Raw genomic sequence first — 22,645 nt, 5'->3', positions numbered from 1 at the left:
TAAGGGTTTTACCACGAGTAACGTCATCAGCAGGATTGTTTACACTGTCAACATACCTCCAGTTCTGGACTTCTGTTAGGTCTTCGCTTTCTGCAATGCGAGTTCCGGCGAACACCTTATACCTGCAGGACTCTAACTTGAGCCAGATCTATACAGTGGTCGAATCACTCCAGTAGATGACCCTTTGGATTGGCAAGGTGAGCTCGGCTCACAAGGTAGAGGCCAACTGGGCTCCGGAAAGAGAAGCACTGAGTTCCAGCCTAGGCATTGACAACTGCTTCTTGGGTGCGAACCTGGACCTGGACATGACAAAAGAGACATGGGTGTGGCCTGCCTTATCCTCCACTCTTAGATAGGATACCGCCCCAGAAGCTCGCTCCGAAGCGTCACAGAACACATGCAGTTCCAGGCATGATCCCAGTTGGTCAGCACAGGGTGGTACATAACATCTTGGCATTTGGACTTCAGAGAGGTCCAATAACTCTGCTTCCCAACAGATCCATTGTTCCACTATGTTAGCCGGGTGGATTGGTTCATCCCAGGCCCTCTTGGTCTGCCACAGGTCCTGGACTAAGACTTTGGCCCGCATTGTGTATTGCAGGATATACCCATGGGGATCGTATTGGCTGGCCAGGGTCCGATAGATGGTGCGCAGAGTGGGGGTTTCGGTACTCAGGGCTGAGCGGTGCTTGTACCCCAGGGTATCCGGTATGCAGCTCCATCTCAGTCCTAGAGTAGGCTCTTGTGGGTTATCACCAGACGTCGATAGCTATAGTTCACTGCTACCGGAGGTGCTGGATAACCTCCACTCTGTTACTCGCCCACTGTCGGACCTCAAATCCCCCTTTGGACAGGAGATTCTGTACTTTATCAAGGAGTGCTATCGCGTTAGGAGTGGATGGGACGCTCTGTAAGCAGTTATCCACATAGACAGCATTTTCCATTGAATCCCATACTTCTGGGTCACTGTCTGGGGGCTCCCGTTAGTGTCTCTGCAGAGTGTGGCACAGCAAGGACTGCAGGCGGTGCCAAATGGGAGTACTTGCCATTTATAGATTGTGGGCTCTGCGTCGCATTCCATATTTCGCCATCTGAACCGGAGCAGTGTGGTGTTGGAAGGCAGCAGACAAATCTGATAAAACATGGCTTTGATGTCTCTACTGATGGCTGTGGAGTGCTGCCGTAACCGGAAAAGGACACAGAGCAAGGAAGGACCTAAGGTTGGTCCGAGGAGTAGACAGTCATTCAGGCTTTGACCAGCAGCTTGGAATGAACAGTTGAAGACAAGTCGGTAGAGCTCCTTTGCAGCTCCTACCATGAGCATACTCTGCTCCTTCTATGCTTGGGGAATTACATCATGCAACACTGTGAGATGGATTTCCTTACAGCGATTGCAGGGTTTCCTTAAAACTTCTTGCGACTATCAAACCCGGATCCGGGAGCGTAATCATAGCCTCAAACTAATTAGCATAACGCAGCGGACATAAATCTTCATACAAAATCTTCCTATTCATGAAAATCACAAATGAAATATATTGAGACACAGCTTAGCCTTTTGTTAGTCACACTGTCATCTCAGATTTTCTAAATATGCTTTACAGCCAACGCTAGACAAGCATTTGTGTAAGTTTATCATGGCATAATGCTATGCTAGGCTCTGCTGGCAGCAGGCAACATTTTCACGAAAATAAGAAAAGCAATTAAATTAAATAATTTACCTTTGAAGAACTTCGGATGTTTTCACTCAGGAGACTCCCAGTTAGATAGCAAATGTTTCTTTTTTCCAAAAATATTATTTTTGTAGGCGAAATAGCTACCGTTTGTTCGTCACGTTTGGCTGAGAAATCGACTGGAAAATGTGGTCACTACAACGGCAAACTTTTTTTCCAAATTAGCTCCATAATATCGACAGAAACATGGCAAACGTTGTTTAGAATCAATACTCAAGGTGTTTTTCACATAACAATTCGATAATATATCCGTCGGGACAATTGGTTTCTCATAAGAAGCGATTGGAAAAATGGCTACATGTGTACTTTACGCAAGATTTTCTGCGGGAGCCATCATGTGACCACTTGCTAAATGTGGTCCCTTACTGCTATTCTTCAACATAAATGCGTAAAAAGACGTCACAATGCTGTAGACACCTTGGGGAATACGTAGAAAACGTAAGCTCATTCGTAGCTCATTCACAGCCATATAAGGAGTCATTGGCATGAGGCGGTTTCAAAAAATGCGGCACTTCCTGCTATCCAAAGCTGTCAATTATATGCATAGTTGAGCATCTTTTCGTGACAAAATATAAATGAAAATACTGCCCCCTAGTTAGAAGAAGTTAATGTGCAGGTCTCCACCTTTTGGCTACGGGCACACTTGTAACATCGCTCGCCTGAAGTGATCCAGGCCTTCAATTGAGGTTGAGTGTGCTTTTTTACCCTGGGGCATGAGCCAAGAAAGTGCCCCTTGCTATTGCAATGGGGCAGTAAGGCAGGAATTTAATGTTCTTGCTCTTGAGAGAGGTATTCTTCCCGGGTTCCTCCCCGGTTTCACTATTTAAGAACATGGTAGTGGGATTTGGCCTTTTCTGTCCCTCCTGGCGTTCAAACCCCTTCCTTCCTCTGGAGGCTATGGCTGAGATGGTGGCCTGGTGAGCGATGCTCTTTGCTCTTGCCTTGCTAAGAAGCCTGTCCACGTGGGAGCCACATTTCAGCTCGTTCCCATCTTCTCCTTCAACGGATTGGAGCATCGAGGTCAGGGATTGGTCAGCGAGGGAGAACTCTTGGAAGGCAGCATGGTCTCCCATTTTAATTGGAGACGTGTTCAGGATGTTGTTTAGTTCATTCTGGACTAGCTGGCGTGGCTCACCATATCTCGCTTTCAGGGCCTGGAGAGCGGCAGTGTATGGTGTTGCGGAGTGCATAAAGGATTGGGCCAGCTTATACGCACTGGGAAACCGCAAGTGATCCATCAGTACTTGGTACTTGTAGCGTTCTGACCGATGACTGTGAATACCCAGTAGGCTCTCCAATGCCATTTCCAAAAGCACAAATCCACTCTCTTTTCCGCTCTCAAAGTATGGCGGTTTGGGTCTGGCAATTCCATAGGCTGAGGCTACTAGCAGTTTCATAATGTTGGCTCCCTCTTCTGGTTGTGTGAAGGATAAACCCGAGACTGCTGATGAGCTCACTGTGGCCTCATTGGGCGGAGCGGCCTGTCTCCCATGCTCCATATTGGCTGTTGACCTCGGAGCCTCCGGAGACTGTGTGCCATGCTGTACCAGAGGGGTAGATTGGGAAAGAAAGGCAGACAGGTCAGGTCCATGTGGAGGGGTGGTCAGGTCAGGTTCGTTCCTCTCCAGGAAGGATGAGACCATCTGTGCCTACTCCAATTCCCTTCTTGTTGACGGTGCCATCACTGTTGTGCCAGGTCCTTGGCAATGAATTCCCGTTATTGTAGAGCTCTACGGGCCTGCACATCCAATAGGTGACATCGTTTGTCAGCCTGTCGTTCCTCCTCAATCTGACGCTCAATTTCCTCCAACGCTAGTAGTGAATCGTGAATCGCTGAGGGCTTATGAATGGCGGCTGCCATGGCCACTTCCAAAGGGCTATCCACTGGTCGAACTCTCACTCCGTCTAGAGTGCCTCTGAGATTTCCCATTAGTTAAGGGGTGAGCAGAGTCTGCCTCAGGAAGCTGGTCGACCTGTGCGGTGGGAGTTACCTCCTCCACGGGTTCTTCCTGTAGACCACTTTCCCGTCCCAAAGCAGTTTCCGGTCCTTGGCTCGGAGGGGATGGTTGATGGCTGAAACGTACAGTTGATCCATCGCCACTTTGAGCACTGTTGGGCTTGCCCTTTGATGTGGGAAACTCAACCACATAATCCTTTTAAGATAACCAGGTGCTTGTCTGGTTCTTCTGGTGCTGCTGGTGGTTGAGGAAGAAGCCTTATTTGTTGCTTTAGGCTTAGCTCCTGGATCTTTTCTTTATTCCAAGACCTTTCCCTCAGCTGCTCTTCCCTCCTCTCTCCTACCTTCCAGTGGAGACAATTCTTTCTTCTCCATTTCCTTTTCACCGGCCTTTGGTTCAGTCATCATCCGACTCGAAGGGCCATTGAAAGATTAGTGGAATCTGTGTGGGTAGCTGGACAGGTAGGATGACTGACAGTGATTGTGAACAGGTTGTCACGGGGCAAGTGACAGAGGAATGGATGAGACTGAGGCAGGAATTCCTTTAACCATAAAGTGGTATATTTACTGGGTAGTCTGTGCTGCATAACAAAGGAAACAGAATAACAGGTATCCAATCAAATTCATAATCACAAAGATCACATCATAACAATCATTATCCCTGTGCAGAGTTGTCATCAGGAGCACATTCTTATTTTTCTTTGTGCAGTAGGACACAAGAGAGTGTATATCGGTGAAGGCAAATTTAGAGGAAAAACAATCCCTGTCCTTGGTAGGGAGTAAGGCAGGAGGCAACTCAGGCTTGTTCCTTCTGACCATCCCCACCATGGTCATTTTTTGGGGAGCAGCTCCTGACCAAGAGCATATGAGGTGAAGAAATTGGTAAATGTTATGTTGTGCCCCTGGAGACATGCAGTCATTTCCAGGACCCCCCGCTTCCCCTGGTTCCTTTCGGGAACACCGTCAGCAGGTTTCCTAGAGTAAGCCTGCATGTTCCAGGTATAACTTGTCCTGGCTTCACATGCTGCCCATATCTTTACTCCATATTTAGACAGTTTGCTTGGTGTGTACTGTTTGAATGGGCAGCGTCCCCTAAAAGCGACCAGACACTCATCCACTGTGATGTCTGGACTTGGGTTTTAAATAATTGGCAGGTGCTCCACCCACTTGTGCCAAACCTCTCTGATAGCTGCCAGCTTGTCTTGTCTGGTCTTGTATCAGGGTTGTTGAAGCGAATCACCTGTGACAACACGTGAAATGTCTGGATTGACATAGTGGCATGAATAATTGCCCGACCAGACTCTGCATCCCATAAACTGGTGGTAGATTTGTTTCTGGATCTGTACACACCAGCCAAAATCAAGAGACCCACGTGTGCTTGGACGTTTGTCCGGTCTACCTCCTTCCAGTTGTCTTTGTAAACGCGTCTCGCCTCCAAGATGGTCATGTTTATCACTATAGTTTCGATTGAGGAACCGTTCGAAGCAGGATTTTATGTCATCAACCCTGGATATGGTGTATCTCGTTGGCCCCGGGATCTACCTGATAACATTTTCAGCCGACAGCTGGCCTCTCCTCTCAGGTGGTGATGAAGACCAGGACAAATTCCCATTCTTTGTACGGAATGTAACAACAACCTCAACAGGGCCCTCTTCCTCATCACTGGATTGTTCCACATCTGTTGCCTCTTGGTCTGGATCATATTCTGTGTTGTCTTCAACTTCTGACACTTCCACCTCTAATGCATCTTCACTGTCAGTTTCCTGGCCTCTCTCCTCCTCACCAGTGTCATGATCAAAGATATGATCAAGATCCTCACATGCAGTATATCGTTTGATCATTGTGCTGCCACAGAATGAATTGTGAGCAAGGACTCAAAAAAGCTTTGTACACCAGAGCTGCGAGAATAGTTCTATATATTATTGAAACAATGTTGCGATTGTTTGTGAGAATGCTAGTAGGTGTGGTTCCCGTGCGGGAAAGATTCTATTGGGGAAAGGTTCCAGTGGGGATTGCCATGGAAGACAAGAAGGGGAGTGAGAGTGTTCAGTGTTGTTCAGAGTGTTCAAATGCACTGTGTGGACAAAGTCATGGAAACTTATGACAATCAGATTAAATGAACTACATTTTTCAGAGAGAAAACTTGTAAATCGGTCCAATTCGACCGGAACACAACAGGAGGGTTTTAAGAGGTTTTACTCAAGAGTACAGCCATGTACTCTCAATGAGAGGCAAAGCAGGAGAGATGCAATGCACGTTTACAAGGAAACGAGACATTACAATGCACTAGGAATAGCTCACCACCCTAATGTTAGTTTAGGCAATTGTGGTGTGTTTTAAAAAATAAAATACAAATATTCAAGTTTTACTAAATGTACATCAATGTAAGTACAAAGATTTTACCATACCCCTCCCTCCCTCCACACAACACATAAACCCAAGCCCCCTAGTCCGTTCCCTACCTCTCCGCCCTACCTCAGTCCACCCACCTCGATTCCCTCCCAACCAACAACCCACCCCCAACCCCGTCCTAGCCACCCACCCTGATCACCCCATATAGCCAACCCACCCCACATCCTCCCTCAATTTGGTCCTAGAAAACAAAAATTCTACAGAGTTATCACAACAAATAAACAAGCAAAGATACAGGGGGGAAAAATATACAAACAACTCAATACAGATTCAAAATACAAAAACAGAAAGAAAGAAATGATCAGCATGGACTGGATAGCATTATATTGATGACTGGACCTATTATGTAATGACTACTGGTAACACCTACTGGGAAACCTTAAAGCATCTCATCAGAGGGAAGCCTCTGCAAGCCATTAAAGTATGATATAAATGGTTGCCATTCATGTATCATCGGAACCCCAAAGAGAATACTTATTTTTCTCAAGCTTTAGCAAGAACATTACATCGTTGAGCCATCGAGAAGTAGAGGGGGGCTGAGCAGACTTCCACTGGAGAAGAATTCCACGTCGGGCTAATAAGGATGTACAAGCAACAATCTGGGCATGTTTGGGATCCATGGAGAACAAGTCTTCTGGAATACCAAAAATAGCTTTCAAGGGACATGGCTGCAGGTTCATTTCAAGCACCTCAGATAAAGTTTTAAAAATAGAGTCCCAGTAATTTTGTAGTTTAGAACATTTGAACGACTAAGGTCACATGGTGAGACATGACATCTATCGCATTCATCATTTACATTTGGATATATTTTAGACAATCTGGATTTGGAAAAATGCACTCTATGTAAAACCTTAAATTGAATGGAACCACCAATACTCTATCAATCCCCTCATCCCACCACTCGTGTAAATTCAATACCCATTTCCCATTCCCACGCAGATTTAGTTTTGTTGTTGGAGTGTTTGTCAAATGACAAAATACACAGATAGATCTGACAAATTACTGCTTTCTGTTGAGGTAATAGAGTCAATATGCCATCCCAGAGTTGGCAAGGGGGTGAAGCAGGGAAGCCAGAAAGTTGTGAGGATACACAATGCTCCAAAGTGAGATGGAGGCAAAGAGTATTTAGAGGCAAGGTTGGGAAAAGTAGAAATAAATATTTTTACAAATAAGTCTTGAAAGGACTTAATACCTTTCCTTGTCCATTGAGAGAAAGCATAATCTATTAGGGAAGCGGGGAATAAGTGATTCTAATCAATAGGACCCATAGTAGATGCAGAGGAGAATTTTAAAAGCTGTTGAAACTGGTACCAAATCTTAAGTATGGTAAGCACTACAGGATTGCAAGTATAGCGAGAGGGGGATGTTGGGAGAGAAGAGCACAGTAAAGCAGGAAGAGAAGCAGAAAAACAAGAATGTGGCACAATGGGGTATCTGGAACATGTAACCAGAATGGCAATTTCTGAAAGTTGGCTGCCCAGTAATAGTATAAAAAGTTGAGTAGTACCAGCCCTCCACTAAACATCACTGAAATAAAGATCTACCGACTCTGGGTACCTTTCCTCCCCAGATAAATGTGGTAACAGTCTGATTGGTTGACTTAAAAAAAACACTTTGGTCAAATCAATGGGATAGATTGAAATTGATAAAGGAATTTGGGTAAACTGTTCATTTTTACAGCAGCAATCCTTCCTATAAGTGATAGTGGTAAGCTACCCCATCTCTGAAAATGTGTTTTCATTTGTGCAAGAAGGGGAGAAAAGTTTCAGAAAAAAAGAGCATGTAATGAATGAGTTACATTTACTCCAAGGTATTTGAAACCAGAGCGCCTAAGCTGAAAGGGCAAGTCTGTCTGCTGGAGCTATAGTGCTTCTGGATTGACTGGGAAGCACTCACTTTTCTGGAGATTCAGCTTGTAACCAGAGAAGGAGCCAAAGTTCTCCAAAATAGAAAGGATAGAAGGTAAACAGGTTACAGGGTTATTTGCATAGAGTAACAAATCGTCTGCATATAATGATAACCTACGTTCAACTCCTTCCCATGTAACACCTTGGAAAAAGGAGGATGAAGGTAAATCTACTGAAAAGGGCTCAATGGCGACGGCAAAAAATAAAGGGGACCGTGGGCAGCCATGGCGTGTCCCACATTCCAGGGCAAAATAATCAGAACAGGTGTCATTGGTACAGACACTGGCCTGGGGATATGTATGGAAGAGACAGATCCATGAGCTAAATTTGTCTCCAAATCCAAATTTTTTAAGAACAGAAAATAGGTTCTCCCATTCAATTCTGTTGAATGCCCTCTCTGCGTCTAGGGAGATTACGACCTGAGGGGAGTTGGAGAATTGTTTAGAATAAATTATTTTAAACAGCGTCCAGATGTTAAAAAATTAATATCTGTCCTTAATAAAGCCGATTTCTTCCTGTGATATGAATCCTGGTAAGACTACTTCCAGACGCCTCGCTATCACCTTCACCAGCACTTTTACATCCACATTAAGGAGGCTTAGGGGCCTAAATGAAGAACAGGAAGTGGGGTCTTTCCCCTTCTTAAGGAGAAGCGCTATTGAAGCCTTTGTTAGGGTAGGTGGCAACGAGCCACGTTCAAGTGATTCATTATACATAGATAAAGGTAAAGGGGCTAACTTGGTATAGAATTTCTTAAAGAACTCAGTTGGAAACCCATCAGGCCCCAGAGCCTTGCTGCTCTGCATTGACTTGATAGGCTGAATAACTTCTTCAAGGCTGAGAGGGGGAATCAAGGTCATTTGTAGTTTCAGCCTCAACTGTGGGAGTCTCCAGTTCACCCAAAAATGTAGTCATTTTGGCAGTATCTGATGGAAATTAAGATGTATACAGGGAGGAATAGAAAGACATGAAGGTGTCATTGATCCCCGGAGGGTCAGAAATCAAGCTATGAGAGGAATCTTTAATTTGGGGAATCAGACGAGTAGCAGCTCTGCGTTTTAATTGGTGTGCGTTCAGACGTCTTGCCCTATCGCCATGTTCATACCAAGTGAATGCAATAGTAACCGTTCTGCGTCAGTAATGGGCAAGAGATTGAATTCAGATTGTAAGTTCAAGCGTTGCTTATATAGCTCTGGAGATGACGTCAGGGCATATTGATGGTCTAAGTCAAGGATGGCTTAAGAGTTCTTCTAATTTAGCTTTCCGAGTTTTGTTTAAATGAGAAGAGTAATAAATAATACTCCTCTAAGATAGGCCTTAAGTGATTCCCATAATAGAGAATGAGAGGTTGAGCTTGTCTGATTTGAAAATCAGAAAATTGTCAATAGAAGTGGAGATAACGTTACAGAAGTCTGCGTCAGACAGGAGAAGAGAATTGAATCTCCGACAGAGAGGAGTACGAGTTTGTCCTGATAGGACTATATAGAGGGCTTAAGGTCCATGGTCAGAAATTACAATGGGTAAATTTTCAGAAGAGGTGACATTTGGAAATAACTTATGATCAATAAAGAAATAGTCAATACGAGAAAAAGAATGGTGTACATGTGAAAAGAAAAAATACTCTTTTGCCTGGGGATTCTGAAATCTGAAACACTCATTCTAAACCATCAAATCTGAGAAGGACTTTGACATAGCAGAAGGAGACATAGTTCTGGGGTTGGGGCGGTCTAAAGCCGGGCTAATAATACAATTCAGATCCCCGCCAAACATCAAAAGATGGGTGTTCAGAGAAGGGATTTTCCCCAGCAATTGTATCAAATTCAACATCATCAAAATTGGGAGCATATACATACATTCACCAGTACTACAGGTGTGTGCCAAATGGTGCCTGTTATGATTAAATATCTCCCATTACTGTCTGACTTAACATTAGTAGTAGAGAAATGTATTATTTTACCTACCAATATTGCAACCCCTCTGGCTTTAGAGTTAAAGTCTGAGTGGAACACCTGACTAAACTTGTTATGCACGTGAGTGAGGACCCAAAAGCGGTTTAACAAAAACAGAGTCCTTTAATGTCAAAACACAGGGAAGACATAGATCCTCTTCAGATGTATATAATGGCAAAATAGACAACCCACAGAGAGGGCGACAAATTAATCATAAAGTCCTTCTGATATTCACAGAAGAGTCCCCCTTCTTAGCAGCAGAGGAGAATAGCTGGGTTAGAGTCCCCTTCTTAGCAGCAGAGGAGAATAGCTGGGTTAGCGGCGACAGACTGCTGGTCTCTCTGGGTAGGCGCGGGTCGTAGAGGACAGAGGTACCTGATCACACGTAGCATCAGATGAACAGGCAGATACCGACAGGACAGGACAAGGGTGAAGCAAACGAGACGATAGTTTGGTTCTGGCATGAGAAACTCAAACGAGAATCTGACAAAGACAGAAGCAGGAACAGAGAGAGAAATAGAGACCTAATCAGAGGGAAAAAAGGGAACAGGTGGGAAAAGGGTGAACGAGGTAGTTAGAGAAAATGAGGAACAGCTGGGGGAAGGAGAGGAAGAGAAGGTAACCTAATACGACCAGCAGAGGGAGACGGAGTGAAGAGAAAGAACAGGAACAAGACATAATGACAATACATGACAGTACCCCCCCACTCACCGAGCGCCTCCTGGCGCACTCGAGGAGGAAACCTGGCGGCAACGGAGGAAATCATCGATCAGCGAACGGTCCAGCACGTCCCGAGAGGGAACCCAACTCCTTTCCTCAGGACCGTACCCCTCCCAATCCACTAGGTACTGATGACCACGGCCCCGAGGACGCATGTCCAAAATCTTACGGACCCTGTAGATAGGTGCGCCCTCGACAAGGATGGGGGGGGGGGAGACGAGCGGGGGCGCGAAGAACGGGCTTAACACAGGAGACATGGAAGACCGGGTGGACGCGACGAAGATATCGCGGAAGAAGAAGTCGCACTGCGACAGGATTAATGATCTGAGAAATACGGAACGGACCAATGAACCGCGGGGTCAACTTGCGAGAAGCTGTCTTAAGGGGAAGGTTCTGAGTGGAGAGCCAAACTCTCTGACCGCGACAATATCTAGGACTCTTAGTTCTACGCTTATTAGCGGCTCTCACAGTCTGCGCCCTATAACGGCAAAGTGCAGACCTGACCCTCTTCCAGGTGCGCTCGCAACGTTGGACAAAAGCCTGAGCGGAGGGAACGCTGGACTCGGCGAACTGAGACGAGAACAGCGGAGGCTGGTACCCGAGGCTACTCTGAAAAGGAGATAGCCCGGTCGCAGACGAAGGAAGCGAGTTGTGGGCGTATTCTGCCCAGGGGAGCTGTTCTGACCAAGACGCAGGGTTACGAAAAGAAAGACTGCGTAAGATGCGACCAATAGTCTGATTGGCCCGTTCTGCTTGACCGTTAGACTGGGGGTGAAAGCCGGAAGAGAGACTGACGGAAGCCCCAATCAAACGGCAAAACTCCCTCCAAAATTGAGACGTGAATTGCGGACCCCTGTCCGAAACGACGTCTGACGGAAGGCCATGAATTCTGAAAACATTCTCGATGATGATTTGTGCCGTTTCTTTAGCAGAAGGGAGCTTAGCGAGGGGAATAAAATGAGCCGCCTTAGAGAACCTATCGACAACCGTAAGAATAACAGTCTTCCCCGCTGACGAAGGCAGTCCGGTGATAAAATCTAAGGCGATGTGAGACCACGGTCGAGAGGGAATGGGAAGCGGTCTGAGACGGCCGGCAGGAGGGGACTTACCGGACTTAGTCTGCGCGCAGACCGAACAAGCAGCCACGAAACGACGCGTGTCATGCTCCCGAGTGGGCCACCAAAAACGCTGGCGAATGGAAGCAAGCGTACCCCGAACGCCGGGGTGGCCGGCTAACTTGGCAGAGTGAGCCCACTGAAGAACGGCCAGACGAGTAGGAACGGGAACGAAAAGAAGGTTCCTAGGACAAGCGCGCGGCGACGGAGTGTGAGTGAGTGCTTGCTTTACCTGCCTCTCAATTCCCCAGACAGTCAACCCAACAACACGCCCCTCAGGGAGAATCCCCTCGCGGTCAGTGGAGGCTACTGAAGAACTGAAGAGACGAGATAAAGCATCAGGCTTGGTGTTCTTAGAGCCCGGACGATAAGAAATTACGAACTCGAAACGAGCGAAAAACAGCGCCCAACGAGCCTGACGCGCATTAAGTCGTTTGGCAGAACGGATGTACTCAAGGTTCCTATGGTCAGTCCAAACGACAAAAGGAACGGTCGCCCCCTCCAACCACTGTCGCCATTCGCCTAGGGCTAAGCGGATGGCGAGCAGTTCGCGGTTTCCCACATCATAGTTACGTTCCGACGGCGACAGGCGATGAGAAAAATACGCGCAAGGGTGGACCTTGTCGTCAGAGAGGGAGCGCTGAGAAAGAATGGCTCCCACGCCCACCTCTGACGCGTCAACCTCGACAACGAACTGTCTAGAGACGTCAGGTGTAACAAGGATAGGTGCGGATGTAAAACGATTCCTGAGGAGATCAAAAGCTCCCTGGGCGGAAACGGACCACTTAAAGCACGTCTTGACAGAAGTAAGGGCTGTGAGAGGAGCTGCCACCTGACCGAAATTACGGATGAAACGACGATAGAAATTCGCGAAGCCGAGAAAGCGCTGCAGCTCGACGCGTGACTTAGGAACGGGCCAATCAATGACAGCTTGGACCTTAGCGGGATCCATCTTAATGCCTTCAGCGGAAATAACAGAACCGAGAAATGTGACGGAGGAGGCATGAAAAGTGCACTTCTCAGCCTTCACAAAAAGACAATTCTCTAAAAGGCGCTGGAGGACACGTCGAACGTGCTGAACATGAATCTGGAGTGACGGTGAAAAAATCAGGATATCGTCAAGGTAAACGAAAACAAAGATGTTCAGCATGTCTCTCAGGACGTCATTGACTAATGCCTGAAAGAAAGCTGGAGCGTTAGCGAGGCCGAAAGGAAGAACCCGGTATTCAAAGTGCCCTAACGGAGTGTTAAACGCCGTTTTCCACTCGTCCCCCTCCCTGATGCGCACGAGATGGTAAGCGTTACGAAGGTCCAACTTAGTAAAAAACCTGGCTCCCTGCAGGATCTCGAAGGCTGAAGACATAAGAGGGAGCGGATAACGATTCTTCACTGTTATGTCATTCAGCCCTCGATAATCTATGCAGGGGCGCAGGGACCCGTCCTTCTTCTTAACAAAAAAAAACCCCGCTCCGGCGGGAGAGGAGGAGGGGACTATGGTACCGGCGTCAAGAGCTACAGACAAATAATCTTCGAGAGCCTTACGTTCGGGAGCTGACAGAGAGTATAGTCTACCCCGGGGGGGAGTGGTTCCCGGAAGGAGATCAATACTACAATCATACGACCGGTGCGGAGGAAGAGAGGTGGCCCTGGACCGACTGAACACTGTGCGCAGATCGTGATATTCCTCCGGCACCCCCGTCAAATCACCAGGCTCCTCCTGTGAAGAAGAGACAGAGGAAACAGGAGGGATAGCAGACATTAAACATTTCACATGACAAGAGACGTTCCAGGAGAGGATAGAATTACTAGACCAATTAATAGAAGGATTATGACAAACTAGCCAGGGATGGCCCAAAACAACAGGTGTAAAAGGTGAACGAAAAATTTAAAAAGAAAGGGTTTCGCTATGATTACCAGAGACAGTGAGGGTTAAAGGTAGCGTCTCACGCTGAATCCTGGGGAGAGAACTACCATCCAAAGCGAACAAGGCCGTGGGCTCCCTTAACTGTCTGAGAGGAATGTCATGTTCCCGAGCCCAGGTCTCGTCCATAAAACAGCCCTCCGCCCCAGAGTCTATCAAGGCACTGTAGGAAGCTGACGAACCGGTCCAGCGTAGATGGACCGACAAGGTAGTGCAGGATCTTGAAGGAGAGACCAGAGTAGTAGCGCTCACCAGTAGCCCTCCGCTTACTGATGAGCTCTGGCTTTTACTGGACATGAAGTGACAAAATGACCAGCGGAACCGCAATAGAGACAGAGGCGGTTGGTGATTCTCCGTTCCCTCTCCTTAGTCGAGATGCGGATACCCCCCAGCTGCATAGGCTCAGCACCCGAGCCGGCGGAGGAAGATGGTAGTGATGCGGAGAGGGGGGCAACGGAGAACGCGAGCTCCTTTCCACGAGCTCGGTGACGAAGATCAACCCGTCGCTCTATGCGAATAGCGAGTTCAATCAAGGAATCCACGCTGGAAGGAACCTCCCGGGAGAGAATCTCATCCTTTACCTCCGCGCGGAGACCCTCCAGAAAACGAGCGAGCAAAGCCGGCTCGTTCCAGTCACTGGAGGCAGCAAGAGTGCGAAACTCAAAAGAGTAATCTGTTATGGATCGAATACCTTGACATAGGGAAGACAGGACCCTGGAAGCTTCCTCCCCAAAAACAGAACGATCAAAAACCCGTATCATCTCCTCCTTAAAGTCCTGATACTGGTTAGTACACTCAGCACTCGCCTCCCAGATTGCCGTGCCCCACTCACGAGCCCGTCCAGTAAGGAGAGATATGACGTAGGCGATACGAGCTGTGCTCCTGGAGTAAGTGTTGGGCTGGAGAGAAAACACAATATCACACTGGGTGAGGAACGAGCGGCATTCAGTGGGCTCCCCAGAGTAACACGGCGGGTTATTGATTCTGGGCTCCGGAGATTCGAAAGCCCTGGAAGTGGCCGGTGGATCGAGGCGGAGATGGTGAATCTGTTCTGTGAGGTCGGAGACTTGGGCGGCCAGGGTCTCAACGGCATGTCGAGCAGCAGACAATTCCTGCTCGTGTCTGCCTAGCATCGCTCCCTGGATCTCGACGGCTGAGTGGAGAGGATCCGAAGTCGCTGGGTCCATTCTTGGTCAGATTCTTCTGTTATGCACGTGAGTGAGGACCCAAAAGCGGTTTAACAAAAACAGAGTCCTTTAATGTCAAAACACAGGGAAGACATAGATCCTCTTCAGATGTATATAATGGCAAAATAGACAACCCGCAGAGAGGGCGACAAATGAATCATAAAGTCCTTCTGATATTCACAGAAGAGTCCCCCTTCTTAGCAGCAGAAGAGAATAGCTGGGTTAGAGTCCCCTTCTTAGCAGCAGAGGAGAATAGCTGGGTTAGCGGCGACAGACTGCTGGTCTCTCTGGGTAGGCGCGGGTCGTAGAGGACAGAGGTACCTGATCACACGTAGCATCAGATGAACAGGCAGATACCGACAGGACAGGACAAGGGTGAAGCAAACGAGACGATAGTTTGGTTCTGACATGAGAAACTCAAACGAGAATCTGACAAAGACAGAAGCAGGAACAGAGAGAGAAATAGAGACCTAATCAGAGGGAAAAAAGGGAACAGGTGGGAAAAGGGTGAACGAGGTAGTTAGAGAAGATGAGGAACAGCTGGGGGAAGGAGAGGAAGAGAAGGTAACCTAATACGACCAGCAGAGGGAGACGGAGTGAAGAGAAAGAACAGGAACAAGACATAATTACAATACATGACAAAACTTGGAGTTTTGTAGCCTTGAGTGATCTTTAATGTGTAAATGGGTCTATACCGCATCTGATTTTAGCTTTTTCAAATGGGAGAAGACCCTAGACCTCTTGACAAGATTGCCTTAGTATTCCAAAATGAAAACGTTATCGGATTAGGTCTACCTATTCCTATATTACTATTATTAGCATTGTTAGCCATCGAAAATATTTAAATGAAAAAGGTGTGAAAACAGACCAAGCATTTGCAAAGATAACAGAGAAAACTGAATAAAAAAGCAAATACAAAATAAAATAATAATAATACAAAGATAGGACCAAAAAAGTTCACTCCCCCTCCCCTCCCACCAAAACCCAAAGTCTCCTTCCCCAGCGAATGGAGACAGCAGGATGAAGTTTGCGCAGCTTCAGTGCATATAAACAGAAAACCTTCCTATCCTAACGCGGAGAGGCCCCTTAGCACCAGTAGTGAAATACACTTGAAAAGTCATTCACTAAACGGTAAAGTAAAACAGATCAACCCAAACAAAGACCCCATAACAGTGAAACAGACTGTCCTGACTCGGGGACTCTTCAAATCAGTGCAAGACGTACAATGTGTCCCACAGTATGCTACCTTGTTACAAAAAAATTAAAAGGGGCCAAGTTTCTTTACATCTACGAATGATCAATAGGGCGTAATGAAGTGATGAAAAGTCCTTCAGTAGGTATCTAGACAAAGGAAAGCTCTGCTGAGTGGCAGTGGTAGCTGTAATTTCCGAGACCAGAATCGTACGGAGGTTCTGAAGATCTGTGGGGAGGGTGACCGCATGAGGCTCTGGAACAGTTGGACTGGAGTCGGCGCCATTACCATTCACGTTTGCCACCGCGGTTGAAACGTTCGTTACAGGTCTTCTCCTCCTCATGTCATGTGCCTTCAGAATCATAAAGATAACTTACAAACTCACCAATCAAATATGATATGTAAAAAAGTGGAATGCAAAGTACAAATTTGGCAAAATGAACTAATCCATAGGAACCACATCCACAAGCTTCTTCTCCATTCACATGCTAAACCAGAAGCCTTAGTTGTGGTGTGTTGGCGTTCTATCCAATATATACAAAAATGTGGATTAGTTTAGATTTACAGATTCTGTTCTGGAAAAAGTTATGCTTAAGTGAAAATATAGTGAAAAGTCAAGGAACGCTAGGCATTATTTGCCTTTCTTATTCCTGATAATGTAGTTTGACTGTGAAACAGGCCATTAAACAAGACACCTGACAGTGTGTGAACCTCCCCTGCGCTCCGCTGCCATGGCACTGTGGTAAATTTACAGCCACATAACTCACACAGTGAATCCTCAAGGTGATTCCGCCACTGTCGTGCTCCACTAACCAGAGACCAGACACAGGACCAGACACAGGTGTTTGCTATGGGAATCAGTAAACAAGATATAGAGCTGTCGGGTCTGCCTGGGGTTGATGGGGCTGCTGTGGGGCTGAGGTCTGGGGCTGCTGTGGGGCTGAGGTCTGGGGCGCTGGCCCGCTGAGGTGATCCATCTCACCACCAGGAGGGGGTCACTATGATCTACTGTACCTTTACAACAACACTAAGCAAAAGTTCCCCAGTCTCCACAAGCACCCATACAATTCCTCACAGCAGTTGTGCCCTTACCCACATCCATGTCCATCCATGTGGGGGACCATCACCATCTCTGTGGGGAGTACAGACGATGGGAATTGGGGGACAGCCATATTACTCAAACACCACCAGAACAGCCATATTGCTTTTCACAGAAGGAAAAGTTTTTATGAGTTCTGGTCAACTCCCTAGTGCTCCTGGTGAGGCATCATGGGAGAATGAAGAGGCTGTTTGTAATCAGTGGGAGATGGGATAGAGCTGACCTGGAAATGTTTCAGTACTGAAAGGAGTGTGTTTAAAAGCTAGACTTGCATCAAAGTGAATGCATGTAAGTTAAAGTGAAGTTCACTGACTAATTGATTTATTAATGCTGTGTGTGATGGCTCTAGCGATCTAGCCTGCTTGACACAAATAGATATAACTCTGCTTCACACTCCCAAGGTTAGCCGCTGACAGGTTTATGAGGAAATAAATGCTTTTGAATGATATTTTGGCTATTGAAGTCATTGCAATTTGTGGCAGTGGCGCATGTTGTGCAAGAATATAAATCACTGAAATTTTTCAACCAATCAATAAATACAAAATAGGTGTAGAGAGATGCTGACAGAACAGCAGGAAGCCTGTGTCCCCCAAATGGCACCCTATTCCCTATATTGTGCACTGCTTTTGACCAGGGCTCTGGTCTAAAGTAGTGCCATGCAGTATATAGGGAATAGGGTACAGGCCATTTGGGACGTAGCCTTGGACAGCTCTCTGACTGATGAATGTGATTAAGAGCAGTTATTGCTGTTGGAGGAAGTGATGAATTTCATACAATGGACCTTACATTTCTACTTAACTGTTTTCCTGTTGACAGCAACCTTGAGGTGGCATCTAATTCGGAGAAATGTATCAACATAAGCAGCTTTTAAACAGCAATTAACTTTCTGAAATCGCTGTGAAATAAATCATCCACACCAAATGATAAACAGCTCATTTATTTTAAAAGGGTTTCTATGTCCTCTTTTGGGGCGTTCAAATCTTTCACACCTCTTCCCCTTCTGCTGACAGTAAGAAAGGAAATTACAATTCAACTTAGAAACTTCAAGTCTGAAGCCCAGAGACATTAGTGATGTATTTACATGACATAACACCTGTCATTGCCATTTCCACGGCAATGTCAACCACCTATACACAACAGAAGGGTATATTTTCATGGGTTTTTTACTTTGTCTTCCAGAACTCCAGCCAAAATGCCAAGAGTTGTTGTGTCAGTACGGCTGTGTCAAAATGAGAAACGTGACGTTCTGCTTCTGTGCTGATGGCTTCGAGGTGGAACAGGATGGTCGAGCCTGCAGAGGTAAGGGCCGACAGCCAACAAGGCTATTCATCTATATCAAAAGGATGGGTGGTGGATATTGACAAACTGATGACACAAAAAGAATGGTAGCTCTTTTAAGTTTGACAATACAGTAAGTCATATTTAGATCATTTTGAAATAGCTGCAAAATGGACACACATACAGTGCCTTGCGAAAGTATTCGGCCCCCTTGAACTTTGCGACCTTTTGCCACATTTCAGGCTTCAAACATAAAGATATAAAACTGTATTTTTTTGTGAAGAATCAACAACAAGTGGGACACAATCATGAAGTGGAACGACATTTATTGGATATTTCAAACTTTTTTAACAAATCAAAAACTGAAAAATTGGGCGTGCAAAATTATTCAGCCCCCTTAAGTTAATACTTTGTAGCGCCACCTTTTGCTGCGATTACAGCTGTAAGTCGCTTGGGGTATGTCTCTATCAGTTTTGCACATCGCGAGACTGAAATGTTTTCCCATTCCTCCTTGCAAAACAGCTCGAGCTCAGTGAGGTTGGATGGAGAGCATTTGTGAACAGCAGTTTTCAGTTCTTTCCACAGATTCTCGATTGGATTCAGGTCTGGACTTTGACTTGGCCATTCTAACACCTGGATATGTTTATTTTTTAACCATTCCATTGTAGATTTTGCTTTGCTCCAATCATTAAGTCATCATAATCATCATCATACAGTCATCATAATGATTGGAGCAATACGCAGCGTGCGTAGAGTTCCACATATTTTTATAAATCGAAACTGATCAAACAAAAAACAATCAAGCACAAACGAAACATGAAACTACTGGTGTGCACAAAGGCAACTTACTGTAGACAAGATCCCACAACTAACAATGGGGAAATGGCTACCTAAATATGATCCCCAATCAGAGACAACAAAAAACAGCTGCCTCTGATTGGGAACCATATCAGGCCACCATAGAAATATAACTCACCTAGATTACCCACCCTAGGCACTATCACGCCCCGACCAACATAGTGAATAAACAGCTTTCTATGGTCAGAGTGTGACAGTACCCCTTCCCAAAGGTGCGGACTCTGACCGCAAAACCTGACTCAATAGGGGAGAGTCCGGGTGGGCATCTACCGTCGGGGGCGACTCCGGTGCGGGGCAAAGTACCCATTCCGCTCGCAGATACGTCTTCCTCCATGGCAGCTCTGGTGCAAGGATCGTCGCCGGAGGAACCGGACCGTGGATCGTCGCCGGAGGAAACGGACCGTGGAACATTGCAGGAGGCTCTGGACTGAGAACAACTGTTGAAGGCTATGGACTGCAGACCGTCACTGGAGGCTCTGGATTGCCGACCATCGCTGGAGGCCCTGGACCGCAGACCGTCGCTGGAGGCTCCAGACCGCAGACCATCGCTGGAGTCTCCGGACCGTGGACTGTTGCTGGTGGTTTCGGACCACGGACCATCTCAGGAGGTTCCGGACTGAGGACCGTTGTTGGAGGTTCCGGACTGAGGACCGTAGTTGGAGGTTCCGGACTGTGAAAAGTCGCCGGAAGCTCTAGACTGTGAAACTTTGCCGGAAGCTCTGGACTGGGAACTGTCGCCGGAAGCTCTGGACTGGAAACTGTCGCCGGAAGCTCTGGACTGGGAACTGTCGCCGGAAGCTCTGGACTGGGAACTGTCGCCAGAAGCTCTGGACTGGGAACAGTCGCCGGAAGCTCTAGACTGTGAAACTTTGCCGGAAGCTCTGGACTGGGAACTGTCGCCGGAAGCTCTGGACTGGAAACTGTCGCCGGAAGCTCTGGACTGGGAACTGTCGCCGGAAGCTCTGGACTGGGAACTGTCGCCAGAAGCTCTGGACTGGGAACAGTCGCCGGAAGCTCTGGACTGGGAACTGTCGCCGGAAGCTCTGGACTGTGGAGGCGCACTGTAGGCCTGATGTGTGGGACCGGTACAGGTGGCACCGGGCTGATGGCACTCACCTCAGGAGGAGTGCGGGGAAGAGGCACAGGATGTACTGGACCGTGGAGGCGCACTGGAGGCCTGATGCGTGGGACCGGTACAGGTGGCACCAGGCTGATGGCACGCACCTCAGGGCGAGTGCGGGGAGCAAGAACAGGACGGACCTGACTGGGGACACGCACTTGAGGGAGAGTGTTAGGAGTTGGCACAGGACACACTGGGTTGTGAAGATGCACTAGAGACCTGGTGTGTATAGCCGGCATCAATTGTTCCGGAACTTTAACACACTTCTCAGGACGAGTACGGGGAGCTGACTCAGGTGGCACCAAACTGGCAACACGTTCCTTTATTCCAAATACATGCATCCTCCACCAACTCAACAACTCTCCCATTTCTCTCTCCTCCAAATTCTACTTCTTCTCCCATACTGGCTCTGGTTCACTCCTCAGCTCTGCCGACTGCTCCATGTGCCCCCCAAAAAATGTTATTGGGGTTTCTGTGTCCGACCACCCCGACTTCGTCGCTGTCCCTCTTTTGCTGCTTCCGCCTGCCTCCATGGCAGGCTCTTCTCTCCTGCTATTATGTCGTCCCAAGTCCAGGATGTTCTATCCCTAATCTCCTCCACAGACCAGGATGCCATTATCTCCCGGGCATATTGCTTGGTCCGTTGTTGGTGGGATCTTCTGTCACGCTCGTCGTAATGATTGGACCAAGGCGCAGCATGCTTAGAGTTCCACACATTTTTAATAAATTGAAACTCATCAAACAAAAAGCAATAAAGCACAAACGAAGCGTGAAGCTACTGGTGTGCACAAAGGCAACTTACTGTAGACAAGATCCCACAACTAACAATGGGGGAAATGGCTACCTAAATATGATCCCCAATCAGAGACAACGAAAAACAGCTGCCTCTGATTGGGAACCATATCAGGCCAACATAGAATTATAATTCACCTAAATGACCCACCCTAGTCACTATCACGCCCCAACCAACATAGAGAATAAACAGATTTCTATGGTCAGGGCGTGACAATACCGCATAATGACAAACAGGTTTTAGAAATTTAAAAAACTAAATAACTTATTTACAAAAGTATTTATACCCTTTGCTATGAGACTCGAAATTGAGCTCAGGTGCATCCTGTTCCATTGATCATCCTTGCGATGTTTCTACAACTAGATTTGAGTCCACCTGTGGTAAATTAAATTGATTGGGCATGATTTGGAAAGGCACACACCTGTCAACACTGTCAACTGCACTGTCAACTGCAATTGACAGTGCATTTCAGAGCAAAAACCAAGCCATGAGGTCAAAGGAATTGTCCGTAGAGACAGGATTGTGTTGAGGCATAGATCTGGGGAAGGTTACAAAAACACTTCTACATCATTGAAGGTCCCCAAGAACACAGTGGCATTCTTAAATGGAAAAGGTGTGGAACCACCAAGACTCTTCCTCTTCCATTTATAAAATCCTGTTTTTGCTTTGTCATTATGGGGTATTGTGTGTAGATTACAAAACAATGTAATCCCTTTTAGAATAAGGCTGTAAAGTATCAAAATGTGGAAAAAGTCAAGGGGTCTGAATACTTTCCTAATGCACTGTATTTAGGTCATTTTTGAACTGCACTTAGTTTCTAACAACTTCTTGTCCTCACTGTAGATCACGACGACTGCGCAGTATATGATACATGTAGCCAGACCTGTATGAACGCCTTTGGATCATATAGATGTAGCTGTACAGATGGATACATCCTACAACCCAACAGAAGGTCCTGTAAAGCCAAGACCGGTAAGATGAATTATGTTTCATGGCTTTAGTATGCAGCATGTCTCTGATGGAGAGGTTTTACCTCTAGAATGTGTTGTTTCATGAAGTAAACAAAGGGGTTTACATCTAATCAATATGAATTTAACTTAATATTGAAGACTCATCTGGTGAACATTTATAGCCGACCTGTAACACGACCTGAGCTATTTCATGTCTACTCGTCTTTGCTGTTCTGTGTTACTTTGCCCTTTAGGGCCACAACGTAATGTGGTGATTCAATCAGGTAACTTTACAATTGTTGCAGATAGTACAAGAGGGATGTTAAAGAGACACTTCAGGATTTTGGCAATGAAGCCCTTTATCTTCGTCCCCAGAGTCAGATGAACTCGTGGATGCCATTTTTATAGAGGTGCGCCAATGCTAACTAGCGTTAGCGGATAGCACGCTAGCACATAA

The 22,645-nt window shown here is 46.6% G+C and overlaps 1 protein-coding gene and 1 pseudogene across 1 annotated transcript in view; one reads left to right on the top strand and one right to left on the bottom strand.

Annotated features, from left to right (window-relative positions):
• The window catches only part of LOC139373262 (low-density lipoprotein receptor-related protein 1B-like), a 201,461-nt gene that overhangs the window by 58,574 nt on the left and 120,242 nt on the right, over nucleotides 1–22,645 (top strand). Inside the window, exons 3-4 of the mRNA XM_071113574.1 lie at nucleotides 18,369–18,488; nucleotides 22,082–22,210. Coding sequence (XP_070969675.1) covers nucleotides 18,369–18,488; nucleotides 22,082–22,210 — 249 coding nt within the window. The remainder of the gene's footprint in view (nucleotides 1–18,368; nucleotides 18,489–22,081; nucleotides 22,211–22,645) is intronic.
• On the bottom strand, nucleotides 4,252–5,149 carry LOC139373897 (piggyBac transposable element-derived protein 4-like; annotated as a pseudogene).

This window comes from Oncorhynchus clarkii, chromosome 18 (assembly GCF_045791955.1).
Source record: "Oncorhynchus clarkii lewisi isolate Uvic-CL-2024 chromosome 18, UVic_Ocla_1.0, whole genome shotgun sequence".
In the NCBI taxonomy this organism is placed as follows: Eukaryota; Metazoa; Chordata; class Actinopteri; order Salmoniformes; family Salmonidae; genus Oncorhynchus; species Oncorhynchus clarkii.
The sequence above is the reverse complement of the archived record's forward strand: the minus strand, read 5'-3'. Positions and strand labels throughout refer to the sequence as shown.